Source organism: Pipra filicauda, unplaced genomic scaffold (assembly GCF_003945595.2).
Source record: "Pipra filicauda isolate LSUMZ 115617 unplaced genomic scaffold, ASM394559v2 scaffold193_size2426894_pilon, whole genome shotgun sequence".
NCBI lineage: Eukaryota > Metazoa > Chordata > Aves > Passeriformes > Pipridae > Pipra > Pipra filicauda.
Genome location: NW_024104302.1, coordinates 1,633,641 through 1,655,916, shown reverse-complemented (window position 1 = coordinate 1,655,916; position 22,276 = coordinate 1,633,641). Strand labels below are relative to the sequence as shown.

Here is a 22,276-nt window from a genome sequence, read left to right as displayed (position 1 = left end):
AAAGGGCATTGGCCAGGGGAAGAGCTCACCAGTGGCCACACGGCACTCCTTTCTTTACCTGCAGTCACAAGACAATGAATTCTTCTTTCCATTCTTCCACATAAAATGGAGCAACATGTACATGTATAAGAAGGAAACGCCACCCCCCCCCCCCCCCCCCAGGCCTTACAAAAAACTGTCCCAGCTCAGGCTCCTTTCCTCAGGGAGGCTGGAAGGAAACAAGCATGAGACAGTCACTCATCATCTTTAAAGCTTAAGGTAAGACTGGGAGGCACGGAGATGCTGCAGCAAAACCCACTGCAAAGCTGCAGAACAAGGAACTGACTGAGCCATTTCCCAGACCACAAAATGCAGGAATGAGACCAGGTGAGGACAGGAGTTACTAGAATTCCAGGACTGCCTCATCTCCTCCGATCACCTCATCTGCTCTGTTCTCAGGTCTTCTCTGGTGTGTGACGATGAGGAGGGACCTGAATTCCTGTTTGCCCAGCTGAATGTGCCACAGACACACCTTCAGCCCTGCTTGCGCTTGGCCCCTGTCCCAGGGGTGCATCCTAAGACGCAGGTGGCCCATGACCAGATGCAGGCAGCTGGCTCACCAAAGTGCTGACTGAGGCTGATGTGTCCGAGGGGGATTGGCTGGCACAGCTGTCAGGAGGCCAAGTAGCACTTGAAATCCCTGGGTACCTGCATGGCACCCCCCCTTGCCTTGCACCCTCTCTCTGTTCTTTACTTGTCCCAACATCACTCACAGCACCAATATTTACGTATGAAAAATGACTGCGATTTCAGCAAAAACAATCTGCCCCCTCAGCCCATTAATAAATCCAGTTTCACTGCCAAAACATTTTAATTTCCATTTTTCCAGGCTTGCTTTGTCTTCATTGTCTCTATTTTTCTGCATTTTGTGACAGGCAGCTTGTCAGTTCCATTCACCATTCTGGTGAACCTTTCTGCAGTGTGGCCAGCAAAACATCAGCAGTAGAGGAGCCTTTCCTTTTCCAATAATTCTACTAATTAAAATCACCGCTGTAATTTATAGATGTGCTGTCTGTGCTCAAGGAGGAATGGAAAGCAGAAATCACTGTCGTCTCTGCAGAGGGCTGTGAGCCGGACCCGGGGTCCTGCAGTCGCTGCAGAGACCAGTCTCCCGCCCCTGCTGATGTCACTTGGTCGCGGACACCGGGGATACGGGATTCCTTGAACGCACGTGGGGCGGGTCAGAATGCTGGGTGACCTCGCTTCTGCCGAATTTCTCAGGGAACAGGTCCCGTTCCCTCGGCAGCGCCGGGGCTGGAAGCCCCGGGGAAGACGCATCTCTCGGGCCGGGGGCGGGGGGCGCCGGCCGGGGGCGGGGGGGCTGCGGCCGCCCCGGGGTTGCGGACCGGGGGCCGGGCAGGGACCGCGGTGAAGCGGGCGGGGGCGGCGGGGCCGTGCCCACTCCCGGCTCCGGACCCGCCACCCCCGCGCCGTCTCCCGGGATCAGCGACGAGCGCCGGCAGCGCCGAGAGGACGCCCCGAGGGGGCGGCGGGGCAGGCGGGGGGCGGCTCCCGGGGCCGTGGCGGCGCGGCCCTGCCCAGCACCGGCTTCGCTCCGCGCCTGGTTGGTGCTGTCGGGGCCGGGGGCGCGGCCAGGCCGGGGCCGACCCGGTAAAGCGGCGGCGCGGGCGGCGCGGCCCCGCACCATGGAGGGGCACCTGGCGCGCTGCAAGATCGTGGTGGTGGGGGACACGCAGTGCGGCAAGACGGCGCTGCTGCACGTCTTCGCCAAGGACTGCTACCCCGAGGTGCGGCGGGCGGCGGGCGGGCGGGCCGGGCTCTCCACCGCGCATCATCTCACCTCACCTCACCTCTGCTCTCCCCTCCGTCCCCCAGAGCTACGTGCCCACCGTCTTCGAGAACTACACGGCCAGCTTCGAGATCGACAAGCAGCGCACCGAACTCAACATGTGGGACACCTCAGGTGGGCCGGGGGCTGCGCGGGGGGGGGGGGGCGGCAGGGCCGGCCTCGTCCCTCCGACAGACGGTTTCTCCGTTCCCGGAACCCCCGGGCCGGGGCTGGGGCAGGGGCAGCGCCCTCTCGTCCTGCGAGCAGCCTGCGAGCCTCCCGGCCGGTCCCGAGCAGCCCCGGTGCCGCCGCGCAGGGCGGGCGGTCCCTTGTCCCGCAGCCGGCGCGGTGCCGGCGGGGCTCTGCGGGGCTGCACCCGCCTGTAGGGAAACAACGAGTAACGAGAGAGCCGGCCCCGGGAGCGAGGGAGGCCGGAGGGGAACGGGGAGGAGGGAAGGTGCTGCTGGAGGAGGGGAACCCTCGACTTGGGGAGCGGTGCCCTGGCCAGTCGTTGCTCCCTGCCACAGAGCCCCTGGGGTTCTCTGGCGTCTTTTTGGCTTAGTTTGGTTTTGCCTCTTTGTGTCCTCGGCTTTGGGTCTTTGTGAAGCTGCGGGTGCAGCTGTCGTGGCCCACCAAGACCTGTCCCAAACTTTGTGCTGTCTGTCTTTCTGTGGAGGCACGAGTTGCAAGTGAAGTGCTTGATGCAGAGCTAATGAAAGTATTGGCATCCTGCAAAGTTCACATGCACTTTATAATTTACCTTTGGACTCCTTTGTACAGGCAGTGCAGCTGAATGCTGTGTTCTACTGGTGAATGTACATCATGGGCTCGCTGATGTTCTTTCCCCATATTTATGTAATTTCTGGAGTCCTCATGACAAATGAAGTCCTCTTGGTGTCCAAGAGCAGTAGTAAATTAAAACGTGACCAAGGACTTTCTTTGCTGTTGTTTATTCAGATTCCTTGCTGTAATTTTGCATCCACCAAATGACAGCTGTAGGATCAGCATAGCTCTACCTAGAGTAGTGGCTTTACTAAGTCTAGCTCAAACATGTAAAATATGTTTGTTGAGTCTTTTCTGGAGCTTTGCGATCCAGAAGACCTTGCTTTTGCTGATTTTTATTCCCTGAGACAATAAGGGGTCTTTAGCTATGTGTGCTGTGTGCTGTGATGTGAGCCTTAAGGACTCTGGCTCCTGGGGCAGCTCCTGGGGCTGGAGCTTTGGATGATATGTTGGTTTCATCAGCGTTGGTTCTTGGCTTTTGACCGGGAGCTGTGCTTGGAGCACAGAATGGTGGCTACAACGTGGAAGCTGTTTCATGGTGGATGGTGCTGGGCTGACGTGTCTGTGTGAAATCCTTCAGACACGGCCACACTGAAGCCATCCAGGGGGCCTTCACTGCAGAGGGTTCCTTGGAGCTGCTCCAACGGGTGAGTCTGGATCAGGGCACACCAGGAGTGAGGGGTGGCCGACCTCACGTGTCACCCCGGCGCACCTTTGTGTACACTCACAGCCTGGTCACCCCCAAGGCTGGGGGTTTCCAAATCGTGGGCTTCTGCAGCTCTGGAAGGGAATAGAGTGGGTTATCTTTGTTAGGCTCTGAATGGCTTTGCTCTGAGAATCTCTATTTGATATAAAAAACTTCACCTTTGGAGGGTATGGAAGCACGTCTGAGGCATTGTCTGCCTTTTAGGAATTCTCCAGAATTATTTGCATTGGTCTTACAAATGTTAAAAGAATAAGATGTGATAAAAAGTCTTTAAAGCTGTGTATGTGTGTCTGATCCATGCATCTGATGCTGTCATGCATTCATTTTTCCTCTTTGCAACAAAAGATATGTTTGTCTAATATTTATCTCTACAGCCAAAAGGAAAGGGACTTTGATTCTTTCTCTCTTCTGCTATGAAAAATGTCAGACCTTTTTAGCAGCTTTGGTGTAGATAGAGTTCGTCAGGTAGTTTTCCAGATAAATTTCCTTCTGTTTCAGCTTTTATTTGGAATACAAAGGGGCTAGTTGTTAATAAACAGTCCTGCAAAGCACTACACAGCAATTTTTCTCAGTAATCAAACTGATACTTTTAGCTGTAGAATGCAAGCTGCTCTTTGGAGCCCCTTGTAAATGGGAGCTTTGGTAAAAGATGTTTTGCACAATAGTGAGTTGAACCAGCTGAGCTGAAGGGGCTGGCAGCAGCTCATTGCCCTCCCTATGGAGAGTGGCAGGCACCAGGGGGTACTCTCCCTTGTCTCTATGCTACTTCTTCTCTCTTTTAAGTCACTTTGCATGCAGGGGCTTATTGTTCATGATAAATTCCATCCCAGCAAGATTGGGAAGGGAGGTGTCGAGAAACTGCTCCCCTCCTCATGTCAGGACTGCCCTTTCTATTTTAAACACTTGCCATCTCTTAGATAAGTAATTGGAACTGAAACTCCCCCAGAAATCAGCAGAGACCTGGACAGAGGAGCTGGCTATTGATTTTTACTCTTTTATGAATTCCCCCCACCCTGTACTTTATTGAAGAAGTGGTTGGAGACTCTGGAAGCTGCACAGAGTGAGCAGAGTGTCACTCAGCAGTGGGAGGTGGTGCAAGAGCATTCTGCCTGGAAAAGTCCCTTTGTGGTGACTGAGAGTGGCTGCAGCCTACCTGGCCACTCAGCCATCCCATTGGTAATCTCTGTACAGCCCAGGATGTTGTCTGCTCCCTGGGGCCTGTCATCCTGGCTGATGGCAGTGCCTTGGAAAATGCAGCCTTTTGGGCTGAACCAGCCCCTCCTGTTAAATGGCAAACAGAGGCTGTGACGTTGGCTGCTGGCAGGCAGGAACTCTCCTTACAGGAATATTGCCGTGGGGTAGACAGAGGTGATGGAGAACTGAATGGCTCTCAAATTGTATTGAGACATCTGATTTCCTTTAAATGTCTTTTAAATGTTCCTTGATTGGTTTTTCTGAGGCTGGAGGGTGACTCTGGAGAGTTTCCAGCACTGAGACTCCTTCATGAGGATGAAACCTGTGCTGCTCAAACAGGGCAAATGCTGGGACTCTGCACTGTCTCAAGTGCCTTAGATCTGGGAACAGACTAGGGAGAAAATCCCCTCATCCAACATCTGTAGGGTGCTGGTTGCGTTTTATGTTTCTTTCCATTTGTGTCCCAGCTCGGGAGAGACTGTGGGAGTAAAACTGCTTCAGGTGCCATTTCACAGAATGGCAGGGATGTCCCATCCCTCCTGTCCCCTGGGAAGCCTGTACTGTTTGCTAAAGCCTCCGTTAAAAAGCAGTTTGACATCCTTGTGTGCGAGGGAAGGGGTGCAGAGCCTGCCAGTTGTACGGGGTAGACACGTCTCCGGGGAGTGGCCGTGCCCTGGCACCCTCTACTTGTGAGCCTTATGGATGACATGGTGCTTTGCTGCTCTTCATGCTCCTGTTCTGGCAAATTCTTTTTGCTACCTCTTGGCTGAACGTGCTTGCCACAGAAACAACTCTTCTGCGCGGTGACGGTATCTTGTGGTGGGGGAAACTCCTGTTCAACTGGATGCCTGATGGCTTGGGAGTGCTGTTCCCAAAGGGCTGGGTGCCTCCCAGACCTGCAGTGCTGGTGCCCTGGACCCATCAGGAAGAGCTTTGTTCCTTGTGGCAGGTGGAGAAGGGCAGATGGTTTGTGATCATTAGCGATGCTCTGCAAGGAGTGGGCGAGTTTCGTTTTGGTGTGTTGGGTGTGAGAGGGAGTGCTGTTACCCCTGGGCATGCACTGGGCAGGGAGGTTCTCCTCAGCAATGTTCCCTGTGGGATCAGGGAGGGTCCATGGGTCTGCCCAGCTCTGGGAAATCTCATGCCCAGAGTGGAGCCACTGCAGTGCTCAGCAGGTCTCTGGCAGTGAGAGCCTTTGGCAACAGCTGACCTGCTTCCCAGGGACCAGCACTTGGAGCATTCCTACCGTGACTCTGGCATTGCCAGTGAACCTTCTGCCTACACTGGACTGACTCAATGCCCTGCTTGTTCTGCAGAGCTCCTTCCCAAGCACTGACTGCGAGCAAGGGGAGTCATGGGCTCAGGCACTGCTGCTGCCCAATGCCTCTCCAAAGCCACAGTACTACGGCACTGGTGCTGGCAGGTCTGAGGCTTTGGCCTGAACCCAGGTGGACTTTTTGTTCTGTTTCCAATAATACTGGAGAGGAAGCTACTCTGTGCCTTGCAGCCTGGACTCAGTTCTTTGTTTTTAGTTCACCCCCCTATGCTGGGAGGCTCTGCCTGCCTGCTGTGTCTGTGGCCTCAAAGTGCAGGCAGGCAGAGCAGTGAGGGACCTGAGGTCATTGAGCTGCTTGGTTCATCTTTTGCTGCTGCAGATGCTGCTGCGGAGTAGAGCTGCCTGCTTCTGGTAGGAGCATCTTTTCCAGTGCTCAGTGGGAGGCCCAGCCTGGCATTGTGCCTTGCACAAGGTCACTGTTGCCATGGAAAGCTGCTGGAGAGGACTCCTCTGTCCTTTGTGGGCCATCAGGATGCAGCGTGGCCGAGAGCTGCAGTGTCTGCCACAACCTGCGGCGTTTCAAAGATCGGCACCCACAGGTCCAGCAGTGCCCTGTGCCCTGCTCCGTGCTGCAGCTCACAGCAGAGGAGCTGTGTGGCTGCCAGCCTTCCACAGCAGCCGCTGTCTCTTCAGCAGATGCGCTTTCAAGACAAGAATAACGCTGTGAATTGCAAATCCCCCTCCGCCTCCCTCTTTGCCTTTACTCGGCAAACAGTCTGCCTTGGAATGGCCTGTGTGGGAACCCACAGGCTGTGATAACAGATCTTTCTTTAGGGGAACTACTGAGGAATGTTGATGAGATTAGGGAGCTGAAAGGGACTGAGTTTAGCAATGGCATCTCCATGGATGCTGTGGCTGTCTGTGCCTGGATTCCCAGGGTGCAGCTCCAGGATTGCCATGGCTGCTTCTTCTAAAGAGTAAGGGCAAGTTCTGTCTCAGAAAGAGTTCAATGCCACTTGCAGTCTGAGGCAGAGAGAAAATGTGGAGCTGCCCTTTCCATACCAAAGTAGCTCCTCCCATCCTTCCTGTTGAGACTGGGAGCCTGAAACCAGCATACTTGTGTTGTGCCTCAGCACTAATACATAGTTAAGCCTAAAAATACATGCAGCTGGGTCACATTCTCAGGCAGGTCAATAACCAGTCAGACAGAAGTTTTGAAGGGTTGCAGCAGAAATGCTTATCTGGAGTGGGTGGAGGATGGACCTGAGAAGCCACAGCAGGGCAGGATAGTGCCCAGGAGGATCATCTTGCTGAGCTGTGTATTGTGTAGGGGTGCTGCAATGCTGTGGGACTCAGGGATGGAGGTTACTTCTGCAGCAAAGGCAGCATGCCCTGTGGCAGCATCTATCCTTTGTCCCCTACGGATCCGAGAGGCTCAGCCTCTGCAGGACCATGGAGTGTCCTGGGAGTTATGAGGTGCTGGGGAACAGTGCCATTAGTGACAACCAGATGACCCTGCTGGCTGCTGTGACCTTGTAGACAAGGAGGGGCATTCTGCAGGGTGAGTTTGTTCCCAGCTCTGGTGCAGACCCCTTTCCCACAGCCTGGAGGTGATCTGTTCTCTCCTGTGGCAAGGACAGCTCCCCCTGTCCCCTTTGCTCCAGATTCTGAAACCTCCAACCCATTAAACTTCACAAGTGTACAGGCCCAGCCTTCCCAGTGGGGAGAAACCTTATCTGGCAGCCAAGCAGTTGGGGAGGGATCTAATGCCTGTGCACAGCAAACCTGAATTGTGCAGCATTGCATCAAGATAATTGCACTCATTCCGCCCTCAGGCTGAGGGATGGTGCTCCCCAAAGGCAGAATGTGTGCTGGCTGTGCTGCAGGAAGCTCTTGCCACTCCTAGTCCTTGTTGTACCCCATAGAAAGGATGACAGGCAGGTTGTGGCAATGCCAGCTGCCCTTGTGACATGGTGAGAGTGCCAGGAAGGGACTTCTGACTCCCATTTGTCTCCCTTGTCAGCTGCTGCAGGCATGATTTTGAAAAGTCTGGTGAGCTCCTTGGCTGCATCTGCAGACCCAGCCCTCCCACTCCAGACACTCTGTGATGCTCCCTCTGGAGCCAGCAGGGACTTCTACAGGGAGCTTTCAGAGCTTCCTCACAGTTGCTGGAGGGAGGTTTGCTTCTGAGCAAGCTCCTCTGGACCTCTGGTAGCTGCATGTGTGAGACAGGACACAAGGTTGGGATGCAGAAGCACCCTGTGCCTGTCTGAGCTGGAGATTCTTCCACTGGTAAATCCAGCAGAACAGCCTCTTCCTGAGGGGCAGGTTTCCAGTAATAAGATCTGGAGAGAGGCCCAGAAATGCCACCTCAGCCCATGTAAATATCATTCCCTTCATCCTGATTATGTCCGTCCTGAAGGTATGTCACCTGGGCTCTTCAGTAATTCACTAGCTTTTGTATGTGCATTGTAAGAATTAGGAGCAGAGGTTAATTGGCCAAGCTGTTGATCAGTTCTGCACTTTTTAGACAATTGCTTGTTCCATGTCATGGAGCAGTTTCCTGCTTTCCTGTACTTCACAGAGCTTTGCATGAGCAAGAGAAACGTCAAAGTCCAGCCAGGAAAGGAGCTTGTAGAAGTTGTGGGGTTTATGGCTTGGCCCTGCTTTGGCAGCTTTGTCCTCCTGCCCAGAGCTTGGCTGGACTGTCGGTGGGATCTGTCTGGCAGAGCAGACATCCTCTGTCCCTGCAGAAAGCAGCAAGTGCTGCAGCACTGCTGGCTCTATGGGGAGAGTTTACAGTGAGCCCTCCAAGACAAATGTGCTGCTGAGAAATTTAGGTCTGGGCAGTGCTCATCTCTGTTTCAAGCCAGAGCTGGCCAGGGCTGCAGGAGCCCCTTGCAGAGCAGATCGTGGCTCTGCATGCACACTGGCTCTCCTGGTTTGTAATGTCCTGTTGTTGGATGGAGGGTGCCCATGTGAGGGGGCTCATTATCTCTAGGACAGCTGATAAGGAACAAGTGAAGATCAGCACAATATTGGTATAGATGAAACAGCATTCAGTCCCCTGCCCAAGAGTGGCATCTCTGAGCTGCAGTGCCAGGCATTCCAGGGGCTGCCAGCCAAGGAGAAAGAGGAGCTGCTCGTGGCTGTATACACCTCTGAATTTCAGACAACTGCGTGGATTTTATTTTTAAGCTGTTTTTTTGGCTTGCTCCAGTTTTCCCTCTTTAATCATGAGCAGATGCACATAGGTCCTGTTTCTTGCAGACCTGGGTGCCAAGTGGGAGAATGACTCATGCAGTAAAGGAAGGCTGAATCTGCAGACACACCAGAGTTGGGCGTGTGTGTGTGTGTGTTCGGAAGTGCCAGACTGTGGGTCTCTGGAGTGTCTTGCTGGAGTATATGAAAGGTGCTCAGAAGAGCTAGAGTTGAAGGCACTGAGGCTTTTATGTTTTGTTGTTGGGTTTTGTGTTTGTTTTTTATTTTTTTTTAATTGTTGCATGCAATGAAAAAGCAATAGATGCAAAAACTAGAAGACTTAATAATCACCCAAACAGAATTCCCTGATTCAGTAGAGTCATCTCCAGAGCAAGCTGGGGATTGCCTTGTCTGGGAGCAATGCAACTCTCCTGCCCCACAGGGCAGCACTGACCATGGTTCCCCCCCCATCAGTCTCCTGGGGTGGGCAGAAGCTGCTGCTGCCACAGCTGGGAGTGCTGCTCTGAGCTGAGTGGAGGTGCCAGGGGTGACTCCTGCTCTTTGGAGTTGGAGCAAAAAGTTAATGAATGTGAAGCAAATTTTGATCTCATTAAGAAGATAAGGTTGTTTGCCTCATGCTTCCCTTCCCTCGGCTTCTCCCACCAGCATGGGGATCTTTCCTTTTGTGATCACTAGTGGTAAGAGTGTGATTCTGGGCACGAGGATGGGACAGAGGTGGTCTTGTGGGATAATGGGGGGCTGCACCAGTGATGCTGGCTGTCTGCCAAGGGGCTGGCTTGCTGCTGAGGAGCAGCAGGTTGCTATGATACAGTTTGCTGTGGCAATGTCTGTGCTGAACGAGCCAAAACCACCTCTACAAAAGGAGCATTCCTTGGCTGGGAGGGGGTAGATTTATCTGAAGTGTTTATGTAAAACAGAGAAGCCGAAGGGAGAGGATGTGTGTGGGAACGCTTTCCTCCAGTGCCAGGGCCCCTGTCTGGAGGCAGACACCCCTGTGTGCATGGGGGAGAGGGCATGGCTCAGATAAAGGACCTGACTCATTCAAGCATGTGGATCAGCGCTGGCTTTCCCATCTCATCCCCTCAGCCCACACCAAGCACATGACTGAAAACCGCATTCAAAGGGGAGCTCAGCACTCCTGCGCTTGGTGCTGCCTGTCAGAGCTGCTCGTGCCCGGCGGGACCGGGTCATCTCGGGGCATGAGAGGGAGCGCATGGCACCGGCTCTGCCAGCTGTGAACTGCAGCAGCCTGAGCCTGCGGCCAGGTCAGAAAGCCCTCCGTGCCACCCCGTGCGGCATCCCCGTCCCCAGAGCTGTCCGAGGTGCCGCAGGGACTGGCTGCTTTCCATCGGGGAGCGTGACTTTCCCTCTAGGAAGAGGGCTGGGCTCTGCAGAGATCAGGGTCTGTTTCTGCTGTGCTGATCGCAACTGCTTCCTTCCCGATAACTTGGCAGGGACAGAGACACATCTCTCCATGACCGGAGCAGGGGGTGCAGGTGCTTTTGCTCCTGTGGGCTGGCCATAAGAGCTAGAGATACCTGTAGCCAATATTGCAAACTTAATCCAGGGCATCTGCCTCTGGCTGTGTGGGAATGGTGGGGGCTGTGCTGCTCAGAGCCCCCGAGCTCTGCTGTTGGTGGCTGCTGCTGGTGCTCTGCTCTGAGCCAGTGGCAAGGGGAGAGTGAGTGGCCAGTCTCTGGCACTGGGCAGGGTCTGGGAAGATTCCACATAGCCCTCAGCCTGCCCCGTGTGGGCTCTGGGCACAGGCAGGAGTGGTCATAGCTGTGCTCCCCAGGCTGAGTCTTGCAGAGCCGTCTGGGGTGTTTGCAGAGCAAAACACCCGTCTGGGGTGTGCAGTGCTGTGCAAGGAGGCTGTTGTACCTCAGCCGGGAGCCCCCTGTGCAGGACCAAGGGGCAGAGCTCCTGTGGAGAATCAGCCCATTCTCCTCCCACGCAGATTCCCATTGTCCCGGAAACATAAGCCACCATCATCCATAATTCATCAGGTGCTGGACTCCATCAGGGAGCCGCCCGACACCCGGGCTGGGAGCTCCACCCTCCTCTCGGTGTGGGAAAATGCTGGGTCTGGGCATCCTGAGGGGCTGCGACAGGAAGCGCATCCGGCTCCCTCGGCCTCGGGTGGGCGATCCTGCTTTCGGAGGAAGCAGATTCAGCAAGGACTCTGGTGTCTCTGCTGACCCTTTTCATAAACAAACAACTGCTGCCCATTCCTCCGGGAAGTTTAAGCCATTGCAAAGACAAATATCAAACCGAAACAGTGTCTCTAAGTAGCAGAGTGCAGTCGGCTGCATTGAGCTGATTGCTCCATGGCTGTTTGCTGAGGCACCGACAGAATGCACTGCGAATAACACCCCTATGGCACAACGACTTTAATGCCTGAAATTCGCTCTGAAGGTGTGTGCATGCGCATGTGTGTGCAGTAGAAGGTGTGCAGGATTCAGGCTGGGCTCTCTGCCTGCTCACAGAATTCCAGCAGAACGCAGAATCATCCCCTTCCATTTATGGACTCTTCACCAAATCCTGTCACTTCTATTATGTATCAAAAAGAAGCTGTCTGGCTTTTTCCAGCACAAATCCAGAGAAAAAGGCAATTCATTTTTACCTGTCTTAAATTCTCATGATCTACGTGAGCAAGCTCTCCTGTATAAAGATAGCAAGAGAGGATAAAAAAATAGCAGCAGCATTTCCTGTCCTCTCTCAGCTGCACCTTTCCACTGTTAGTGGTGCAGCACCGGCATGACAAGTGATGGAATCCAGGAGTGAGTGGTGAGTAAGGTGTGTCCCGAGCTCCTTCCTGTGTGAGCAACATCCCCCGGCAGTGCAGCTCCACACAGACTTGCCAGATGCTCACTAGGGTGGGAGAGGGATGAAAAACTTGCTTTTTCTCTCTGTTAAGAGCTAAACACAAGCGCACAAGGACAAACCCTCTGACTTCCATGCCTAAACAAAGGAACCAAATCCTCTGCGAATCAAACTCCGCTAAACCTTATGATGTCTGGTCACTGGTCTAAAAGTTGGGTTAACATCCTTGATCTTCAGCAGAGCACTCTGCACTGTGTGGCAGTGTCTCCAGTTCTTACTGGAGATAAAGATCTCTGACTGGCAGAGAGGGCTGAGGGTCTCAGGCTGGCCCTTTGGGCAAGAAGCAGTCGGTGGGACGGGACCTGCTCACCCCACTCCTCCCGCTGCTCTCCGCAGGCTCAGCGTACTATGACAACGTCCGTCCCTTGGCCTACCCCGACTCAGATGCTGTGCTCATCTGCTTCGACATCAGCCGCCCGGAGACCCTGGACAGTGTGCTGAAGAAGGTGAGTGCCCCGTGCCCTCTGGCCAGTGAGAGAGGTGCTCTGCAGCAGCTCGTGGAGCCACCCCGGGGTCCCTGCTCCCCGTCAAGGCTCAAAGCTCTGGCCCTGTGCCCAAGCCTTGGCTGGAGTCTGTCTGCTCAGAGGAGGATGGTCAGCTGCTGCTGCTGCCACCATCTCTACGTGATCTGTGCAGAATGCAAGATATTTCCATTTGAAAGGAGCCCAGTGAATGGTGAAGCTCATGGTGGCTTGCAGCATGTGTGTGAGGTCTCTCTGTATTCACACATACAAATGTGGGGACAGAGAGAAATGTAGGGCATTTGTTCTGTTTTTTCATGAAGACCTTGGAAGGTGTTTTGGATCTTGTCACCACCAGTGACTGTGGATTGCCTGCAGCAGCTGAGAAGTGGCCCCTGGTGCCTGTTTCCAAGCAAGCAGAGTGCTCAGTTTTTTGATTCTCCCTTCAGTTCAGCGTCTGCACAGTAAGAAAGACAGCAATCAGTTCTCTATAGCTTGACAACAGAAATAATGAGCTGTGGCACTGAATTTCAAACCCATGAATGAATATGAGATGGCACAATGCCACTGGCCTGGAGCGCAGGGCCCTGAGCAGCACCTGCCCCGGCAGAGCTGACCATCTGCGCTCTGCAGGAGCAGCTGAGGGTTTTGGACCTGCAGGTTAGTGACTTTCAGCAAAGCTGACATTCCAGCTGGCAGGTCCCAGAGAGCCCCACAGGGCTGGGGATCCTCTGAGGAGCACCACTGGCTGGTCTCCAGTGGGTGGTCACTTCATGAGGCTTTCCTCTGAGATGGAATGGAGTCGAGCAACTCAGAATGCTGCTCAGGGGAGAGAGGAGAGACGGCCTTCTGGTCGCTTGCATCCCTTGGTCCTGGCTGTACCCTGCTTCCTTCCATGAAGTTTAGGGAGCTGTGGTTCCACTGTGCAGCAAAGCATCTGGCAGCTGCATCCTGTGTCCCAGGGGTGAGCCTTGGCTGGTGTCTCGTTTGTGACACTCTTTGAGACACCGAGGCGTGAAAAGCACCACAGAGCAGTGGTTCCCGTGGCTGTTCTCCTCAGAGAGCCCCAGGCTGCCAGGGCTGGACTGGCCACAGCCTGAACATGTCACATTGTACTGGGTGCCCTCTTGACCTCCCCACATTTTGCCAAATGTTGTGCAGAAGCAAGTGGCTCTTACTCAGCGGCTGGGAGGCCTGAGAAGTGGGTCTTTGTCTCAGGAGTGTCTTGGTGAGGGGACAAAGACCCTTCTGATAACTCGGTCAATGGCTCAGTGTTGGCTTCCAGAGCAGGTCCTGGGTACTGAGCAGGCTGGGTGGAAGGGAGGGTGTTTCATGTGGACTGAAGGAATTCACTGCTCAGCTTGGGAGTCAGCAGAATAATAATGCAAGCGAATCACTTACACCTTAATGAGATGCAAACCCCTCAACAATTAGCTGGGGTTGGGAGTTATTTATGTCTCTCTGCACACTCTTCTTGTGAGTCCACCCTGCTTGGTGCATAGCCTTCCCTGTGCAGCCTCACAGGCACTTTGAGTGCTGTTAGGGAATGTCTTTTTGATATGGTAACTTAAAATAAACCCTAAATCCCAGGGGATTTCTTAAGTGCCGTGTTTCCTTTGGTGCAGGCTCACAGCCTTATGGAGGTGAGGAAAATTCCTAAGATACCATGAAGTTGAAATGGGTTTTAGCTTGTGATATCAGGCTGTTCAAGCCTCAGGCAAAAATACTAATTCAGCAGAGGAAATCTTTATTATTGCTGCCCTTTTGATGCCTGGGCTGCTGTACAGCATGTACAGTTGAAGGGACAGCCATCTGAGGGAATGCAAACAAGCAACTCTTCCTTTCATACAGAGAAGGTTTTCATGGGGTGGTGCCTTTGTTCTGGCAAGTCTTGATAGCACAGCAGATCTTGGGCTCCCAGAGCTGTCAGTCATGTGGAAAAAGCATCCCAGCTCTCTCCAGAGACCAAGGAGCCCTGTGTTACTGTAGACAGCTAGGACCTCTGCCAGGTGTGAACAGACCCTGTAGCTCAAACCCTTCATGTAAATCAGGATGCTTGAATTTCAGCTCCAAAAGAACTGCATCTGCTCCTCGTTGGCCCTTGGTGCTCTGTGGCTGAGGCACCAGAGATCTGTGCAGCCCTTGCTGCCCAGGGGCTGGGGGTGCCTGAGTCCTGGGGAACAAATGTCCCTGTCAAGCAAATACCTGAAGATACCTGAGCCCATCTCTTGGTAGAAAATAAAAATTTTCCATATTTTGTAGTTGCTTTGGTCTGATACTGGTTGAATGAAATCTGGGTTGTTCTTGGCACTTCCCCACCAGGTTGTGGACACTTGGTTTTCTATCTTCTTCTGATTGCCCAGGGTATATGCTTAACCATCAGTTAGCTCAGCAGGAAACTGCTAACTCCAAGTAACATCTTTAGCCAAGGGTAATCTCTATTATCTGCTTCCTACTTCAGAACTACTAGATAAGTAACCAGGGTGTTGACATGCTGATGGGGCTGTACAGGTTCTCCCCAGGGGGAGGTCACAGGTGATGGATTTATTTACTGCTGCAGACACAGCTGACATCAGGCATTCATTCTGGGAGCTCTGAAATGAACCATTTGCGTGAAGGACATGGATTTTTGCCCTGGCCTTCTCCTTCCTTTGCTTCAATTCTTTATTTCTTCAATTCTGGCTATACCTACACTCTGAATATCATAATGTCTTTAACATGTGGTTCCCAGTAGTAAACAAATAGTGTGTGTGCTGTGCAAAGAGCTCCCCGCTGGCTCTGTTGACCCTTGGGGTCCCAGATCTGTGCACCAGATTGTGTGGTCGTTATTTTGCCACAGCCAGGACTGGCCTCCCATAGCCTTGCCCAGGGGATGCAGCTTGGATCAAAGAGGTTTGCAGAGCATAATCTGGAACAAGTGAGCATAAAGAGGCACTCTGACCATTCCCATCCTTGTCTGTGGCAGTCATTAAAGTGCCCTGATGAGCTATCAGTGTCTGAACAGTTGTGACCCCCCCCCAATTTGGAAACTCATACACAGCAGAGCCTCTTGTTTCCTCTGCAGTGGCAAGGGGAGACGCAGGAGTTCTGTCCCAACGCGAAGATTGTGCTGGTTGGCTGCAAGCTGGACATGAGGACAGACCTCAACACACTCCGGGAGCTTTCCAAGCAGCGCCTCATCCCTGTGACACATGAGCAGGTGGGTTTGGGCAGGACTCCACGTGGATCAGGGAGGAGAGACGGGGCTCCACAGTACCCAGCAGCAGGTTTGATTGTGGCTCAGGACCTCAGAGCTGCTCATGCTGACAGCACTCTTGTCCCCAACACTGGCAGACCCTGACTTACTCCCAATGCTCTGCTGAGCAGCCTCCTGCTTAGTAGCCAAAAAGTCATTCCTCAGAGAGGGTGGAGATGCCTGATTTGACAAGCTGGACTGGCTAAAGGGGAGTGTGGGCTTCTGCATCTCCTACTTCAGTGCAACTCTTCCCCCAGTGACCCTCCTGCTCAGGTTCTGTGTTGGGGAAAAACTGCTGGGAGGGAGGAAGCTGGAGCTGGAAGGGCTGAGGGGCTGCTGCTGCTGGCCACCAGTGGACCCAGTGGTGTCTCCAGGCTGGCAACAGACCCGGTCTCTGTGGTGCAGGGGTGCACAGTGCCCTGGGCTGCTGTGCCTGGCTCTGTGTTGCACAGAGCAGGTGACTGTCCAGGTGAGAGGGATTGCCCAGGTGTCTCAGCTGCAGGGGTGGCATCGTGTGAATGAGAAAGTGCCAGTGACCCAGGGCCCAGTGCTTGGCAGCACTGTCTGCTCAGGAGGCCACCCTCACCTCTGGAGCTCTCACAGAGGCTTGCACTGTATTTACAGGTGCTGAGGAACCACTGTGAGAGCTTGTCCTGGTGGTGCCACAGTGCTCTGGCAGGGCTGCCAGCACAGGCAGGGCTGCCGGCCGTGAGGGAGGATGCTCCTTGCAGAGCACCCGTGTCTTAACCTTGCTTCCTCTTCCTCCTGCTCTCTCTGGACTGCAGGGCAGTGCGCTGGCACGGCAGATTGGGGCAGTGGCCTACGCAGAGTGCTCCTCCAAGGTCTCGGAGAACAGCGTGCGGGACGTGTTCCACGTGACCACACTGGCCTCGGTCAACAGGGTGCACAAGAACTTGAAGCGCAGCAACTCCAAACGGGGACTGAAGCGGGTGTCACAGATGCCTGGCAGGACAGACTTACTGAGTGACACAGAGATCAGGAAAGACCGAGCCAAGAGCTGCTCCATCATGTGAAAAACAGGCTGTAAATCGTGTGTGTGTGTTGTCCATTTTGTACAGGAACTGGCTGAGGCGAGGTGCTGGCTGCGGGAGCCAGCCTGCCTTTCCAAAGCCTTTTTCTCAGTCTCCAGGGCTGAGAAAAGGTCCCAGCTGCAAATGGGGGTGCACAAGTTGCCCTGCACTGTGGAGACTTCTGGGTTGGCTGCTGCTGTGCAGATTGCTTGGGATGAAGGAAGCACTTGGCAGAGGAGTATTGAGGTGCTGGAAGGTCTGTGGCTGGGAGAAACAAAGGGAAAGGGAGCGATGCTGCCTGTGTGCCACCTTCCTGTACCCACAGCCTGTAGCCACAACCCTGTGCCTTTGTGCAGCTGTACAGCACACACGGTGTGGGGTGAGGGCTGTGTGGGACCTGGGTTGGAGGGAGGAGGGGGGGATTGCGAGCAGCGGAGTGTGACCTGGGGGAGGTGTTCTTCTGATCTTTCTTTAGAAGAGAAAAGATGTTTGAGGTGGAAGGTGCAGGACTGGGCCAGAGCTGGGAGGGAAAGCACCCTGGGAAGGCACCTTAACCTGATGAGACACCGTGGTAGTTGACCTCCTGTGAAGAAAGCAGACAGATGTCTCTTTATGTGGTATTTTAGATACCTGAACTCCATTTGAAATGCAGCAGAGTGGATCTGGCTCCAAGGGAGAGGTCTGTCCCAGTAGATGCATCTTGAAAATCCTGGTTCCCTTCAGCAAGCAAATGCCTCTTGGGAGCTTGTGTGTGAGCTGCTGCCACCTGGTTGCTCCCCAGGCTGCTCCCTGGGAGCAGACTGCAATAACTACCCATATCCTGCTCTCCACCCACTTCCAGCTGCAGATTGTGTTGCATGGTGCTGTATTTGTCTGGTATAGATGAGCAAACTGATTTTATGTGTATCTGCACGCTGTCTCTGCTGTGGCAGTGGGATGGAAGGTGTTTCCTGCCCTCATGCCTTGCTCTCCAGCCTCCTCCCAGCACCTCCCGTTGCTTCTGCCACTCCCTCCCTAAATGCCTTTGACAGCAGTGTTAGCCTGGGCTTAATGTCACGTGGACACTTTAAGGAAAAGAAGAATCTGCTCTGTTGCCAGATCCAACTGTGTCTGTGGGCTACAGGAAACAAATAAACATCATTGGAAAATGCATAATGCTCGACTCTGTTCATTTTTAATAGTCAAACCACGCACCCTCTCAAAATCTCTTACTGCCTGACTTCTCTTTCTGTTCTAATGTCTCTCTCTAGGTCTTGAAATACGCTTGCAATTCCCCTCAGTGAAAAACACAGAGGACTTAGCTGCATGTGTTCATTTTGGAGCTGAAACACCTGCCTTAAATAACCTCTCCCTCCATCCCTAATCCTTAAACACTGTGGAGCATTTGCAGGTTGTCTATGCCTGATCCAGCAGTCTGAGCTGACACGAGCTGCCCCTGTCCTCACTGCAGCAACATCTTTTGACTCAGTATTTTGTGTCTGCTCTTGCACCCAGGTCTTAGACTTCAGCTGTGTGGTGAAGGCTTTTTGGGGAATTGGAGCTGCTCAGTTACCAGAACAAGAAAAACTCCATCAGTGACTGGACACTGTTGTGCTGTGTGCAGGTTGCAAGAGCATGAAAATGCCCATCTGCAGTCTAGGGGAAGAGGAACTGAGCAAGGCAGTGTGCCAAGAAGAACCCTCAGCATCACAATGCTTTTTTTTTTTCACTCTGCAGGGTTCCCAGAGCCTTTGTAAACTTCGTTGAGCAAAACCAGGTCCCTGCTTGGATGGTAGCAACACGAGTGTCATTGCCCACTCCTCACAACCTGTGTGCAGTTGTTCTCACCATCCTTGTGTCACACAGTTACTGTGTCTCCCTTCTTTCTGCATAGGAGCAGCAGTATTTGGCAACCACATCCCCTTAGACCATGTTCTAGCATCTTTCAGACTTTTGAATTTAATCTACAAAAGCAGTTCCTGAGTCACTGATTAGTTTAAACTCCCAGGTATTAATTTGTTAGCTCGCCCTATAAGCAAATCCTTAGTTCCCAGGATCTATCCTGAGGGGAATTTTCAATGCTCACTCCCACAAGATGCCCCCCCAGCAAGGGAACCAGGACATGAAACTCAGAATTGCCTCTCTGAAGAGGCAGCTGCATTCTCCAGGGTCTTCCTTCTGCTTCAAGTGACATCTCCCATGCACATTCAGCACTCAGCACTTTAGGTGAAGCTGCAGTGCCAGAAAAGCAGCTGGTGTTTGGGGTTACACAAAACCAACAGGGATCTTGAAAGCTTCTTGTTCTGATTTTGTGAATCTGTTTATTTTCTGTACTGCAGGGAAATGCCATTGCTACCCAGCCCCTGCCCCCCCCTCAGCACAGCTCTAACTAGCTGGAAACCCATGGTATGAAAATAATGATGTTGGAATGAAAGTAATTTGTGCCCAGCTGCTTCTAGAACAGCCAAAAAAAGGTGAAAAATCAAAAATGTGTAGCCGCCAAAAAAATGTGCATTTTGCCAGAGTGAGCAGGACCAGACCCAGACTCAGACCTGGCCAGAGCAGAGCTGGACACAGAAACGTGAACCTCATGGGAAGATAATGAAAGCCAAAATGCAGATGCTGCCACAGCTGGGCTGAACCCAAAACATGCATCTGCCACACTTGTATACAACCCAGACACTGACTGTTTGAAGCCTTTGAAGGTTTGGACTTGTGGCTTCAGACTGGGATTGAATTCTGGGCTAATGAGTATCCCCATCCCCTTCTCTGCCCCTCCTCAGAGGGCTATAAGGCTGTTCTCTGTAGCCACAATTCAGCAAGCAGCTGAATATTCTGGCACTTGCTTCTCCACTAGATTGCTTGTCTAAAAAAGAGTGTTTGGATTCCCACAATAGCTCATTTAACCAGAGTTTTCAAAGGAGTCCCTTTCCTTCACTATCCTTTTCTACAGAGGAATAAACAAGACAAAACAGGAAGCGAAATCAAAAGAAGAATAGAAAAGGCAAAGAAAAAGAAAAATGTCTGAAGGAGTAAAGGAGAGCCACAGCCACAGAACAGACGAAATAAACCCATTGTTGGGTCCCTTCTCCTCCAAACCAAGCCAGAATCTGCAGGGAGCAGTTTGGGAGTCTTTTATATGGGAGTAGATAGAAAAGTAGTCAATGAAAGTGTTGGGATTTCCCCCTTTTATCATGAAAACTGTTCCAAAGAATCTGCTGAAGTTAATGACAGATAATTTGGGATAAAAAAAAGCTGTGGTCCATGGGTGTGTGGGATGCAGCCATGGCCCTCACTCCTGAGCATCAGAATTTCTGTTAAGAAGCACCAGGCAACCCAGTGATGGCATTTGGGGGCTCCCACTGGATCCCACAGTGCAGGATTGTGACAGTTTCTGCAGCCAGGAAAAACACTCATGGGCCCAACCTCAGCACACTCTGCCACACAGAGGCAGGGAAGGCACACCTCATCACCTCATTACCTCATCACCTCATCCCACCCTCCTCCATGTGCCAAGGGAGGGTCCAACCCGTGTGAAGAGGGCAGGAACTGACCTGACTGCAGGTGGGAGGCTTCACAGTCAGCTGGGGATGGGGTTTGCTTGGGAGACTGGAAGCTCTGGATCCCTGAATCACCAACAGAGGGAATGAGGTTCCCTGAAAGAATGACTCAAATAGCCAAAGTCGGCTGCTGGTCTCAGATCCAGCTTAGAGACCCCTTGGTCAGCTGGGAGTGCAGGACCTGGTGAGAGCTGGCTCTGGCTTGTGTGGTGTGAACTCCCTGCTCCCTCTCAGCTCCACACTGGGCCTGCCTTGCTGTGGTGCCAACACTGGGCTCACAGGGGCAGGATGGAGGAGCTGCTGCAGAGCACCCACGGGCTCTCCTCAGCAGATGAGTCAACACAGGAAAGAGAGAAACAAAAGCAAGCAGATGAAGTAGTGGAACTGACACATGAAAGACAAGTAAGGAGGACTTGATGCCCCTAATTAGTGCCTGCAGAAAAACTGATGAGCAACACTGCCAGTGCAGGTGTCCTACCAAAAAAAGCATTATTGCCCACCCATGGGGTGGGCTGAGCAGCTCACTGACAGGGACAGCAACCACTTCACTCTGGGTCTCAGCAGAAATTGTTCTGCTCCCAAGAGTGGTGACTTGCTGATATTCTTCCAGCCCAGATCTCTCTGCAGCAGCTGCTCTGCAAGGCTCTGTGTGCCTCTGGCACCAGGTCACCAGCTCTGCAATAGTCCTTCCACTAAAAATGCTAATGGGAGATAACTAATCAATATATGTGAGATGGCAAGAACTATAATAAAACTCTATAGTGATTCCAAGTTGGGCTTTATGTATTTATTAATGGACACCTTCCAAATCAAGATAATGTTACAGTGACAATTACCTGTCAGCAATCCCATCTGTACTAATTGTTCTGGTATTTAGTGTAATAGCATTGAATATAATGAAGTTAAATTATCGAAAAGAAATATATAAAGCCTTTATTAATAATTAATGACATCTTTCTGGTGTATTATTTTAGTAAAATTCCATGACCTGCAAGATTAGCAATCAGAGGACCCAAGGGAAAAGGAAGGAGAATGGGTGATCAAATAGAAAGAAATCAAAAGCAGCTGAAGAGTTCATTTCTTCTGTTTCAATTCAGTTCTGTCAAGCTCAAGAATTGCAGTTGGGCATTAAGTCTTTCCAGACTGGACCACTGAATCAGGGCCCTGTTGTGTTGGAAGGGGGGTTACAGCTGCTCAGAGGCAGCACACCTGACATCTGTTTGAATACAAAATGTCTTTGATTTCTGACAGGGAAGTGAAACTCCCATTATTAAGCACAGGACCAGTTTCACCTGTTAAATGCTCAGAGGAAATCAGGGCTAGACCTCAGGGAGGTGCTGAGGGAGGAAGACAACCTGGGAGCAGGTGGTGGGGCTGCAATCTGTGTGGGCAGGTGGATGGGAAGAGGCCAATGCAAGAATCCAGCACTGCTCCCAGTTCTAAATCATGGCAAATGTATAACACCAGAGAGACCTGCCCAGCTCAGTGTGAATCTGAGGCCAGAAGCACAGAGGAGACACTGGGGCTCCTGGCAATGGCCCTGCTTTGTTTTTCAGTGACAAGTGAAAAAGTGATAAAGTTCTTTCCTCTGTTTTACCAATGTTGCAATCAAGTGCTCAAACACCCTACGTAAGAAATGGCAAAGAACCACTAATCTAAGGTGAAACTGAGCTGCAAATGAACCACATGACATTTCCACGTGTTTACTCTGACCCCAGATGATTTCTACAACTGTAAATTAATCATCTTATTTCGTTTAATCAATCAACCCATTGTAATCAATTGAAATGTATATATGCAAAATGGCAAATGCTCCTCTCAGAAAGGGCCTTGAGGGAACGTGCATGGCAGCAGCCACGCTCTGTAAAGCTTGTTCCATTTATATAAACGAATAAATACAAATGCTCAGGACTTCATGATCTGAATATTAATGCAGGTAATTAAACATGTTTATTCTGGCAGATGACTGCATGCCAGCCCCTGGGGAGGCTCCATGAACAGAACCTCTTCCCTGAGTCTCTTGCCTGTGCTGCATGAATATATTCATGGCCCTCGATTTATCCCCACAGAAAGGTGGGAAGGGGAGGCACAAAGGCCATCAGTTAGGAAAGATAATTA

The 22,276-nt window shown here is 52.2% G+C and overlaps 1 protein-coding gene across 1 annotated transcript; it reads left to right on the top strand.

The window, feature by feature from the left end:
• Positions 1-1,412: 1,412 nt before the first annotated feature.
• On the top strand, positions 1,413-17,771 carry RND2 (Rho family GTPase 2). Its single transcript, XM_027745922.2, has 5 exons — positions 1,413-1,787; positions 1,876-1,963; positions 12,229-12,338; positions 15,418-15,552; positions 16,374-17,771. The coding sequence occupies exons 1-5, from the start codon at positions 1,686-1,688 to the stop codon at positions 16,620-16,622; spliced, it is 684 nt and encodes a 227-aa protein (XP_027601723.1). The 5' UTR covers positions 1,413-1,685; the 3' UTR covers positions 16,623-17,771.
• The last annotated feature ends 4,505 nt before the right edge of the window (positions 17,772-22,276 follow it).

Bases quoted from the DNA above. Each gene is read 5' to 3' on its own strand.
- RND2 (XM_027745922.2), top strand. From the start codon at position 1,686: ATGGAGGGGCACCTGGCGCGCTGCAAGATCGTGGTGGTGGGGGACACG. The intron at 1,788-1,875 runs GTGCGGCGGGCG...TCCGTCCCCCAG, and splicing joins CCAAGGACTGCTACCCCGAG to AGCTACGTGCCCACCGTCTT. The intron at 15,553-16,373 runs GTGGGTTTGGGC...TCTGGACTGCAG, and splicing joins TCCCTGTGACACATGAGCAG to GGCAGTGCGCTGGCACGGCA.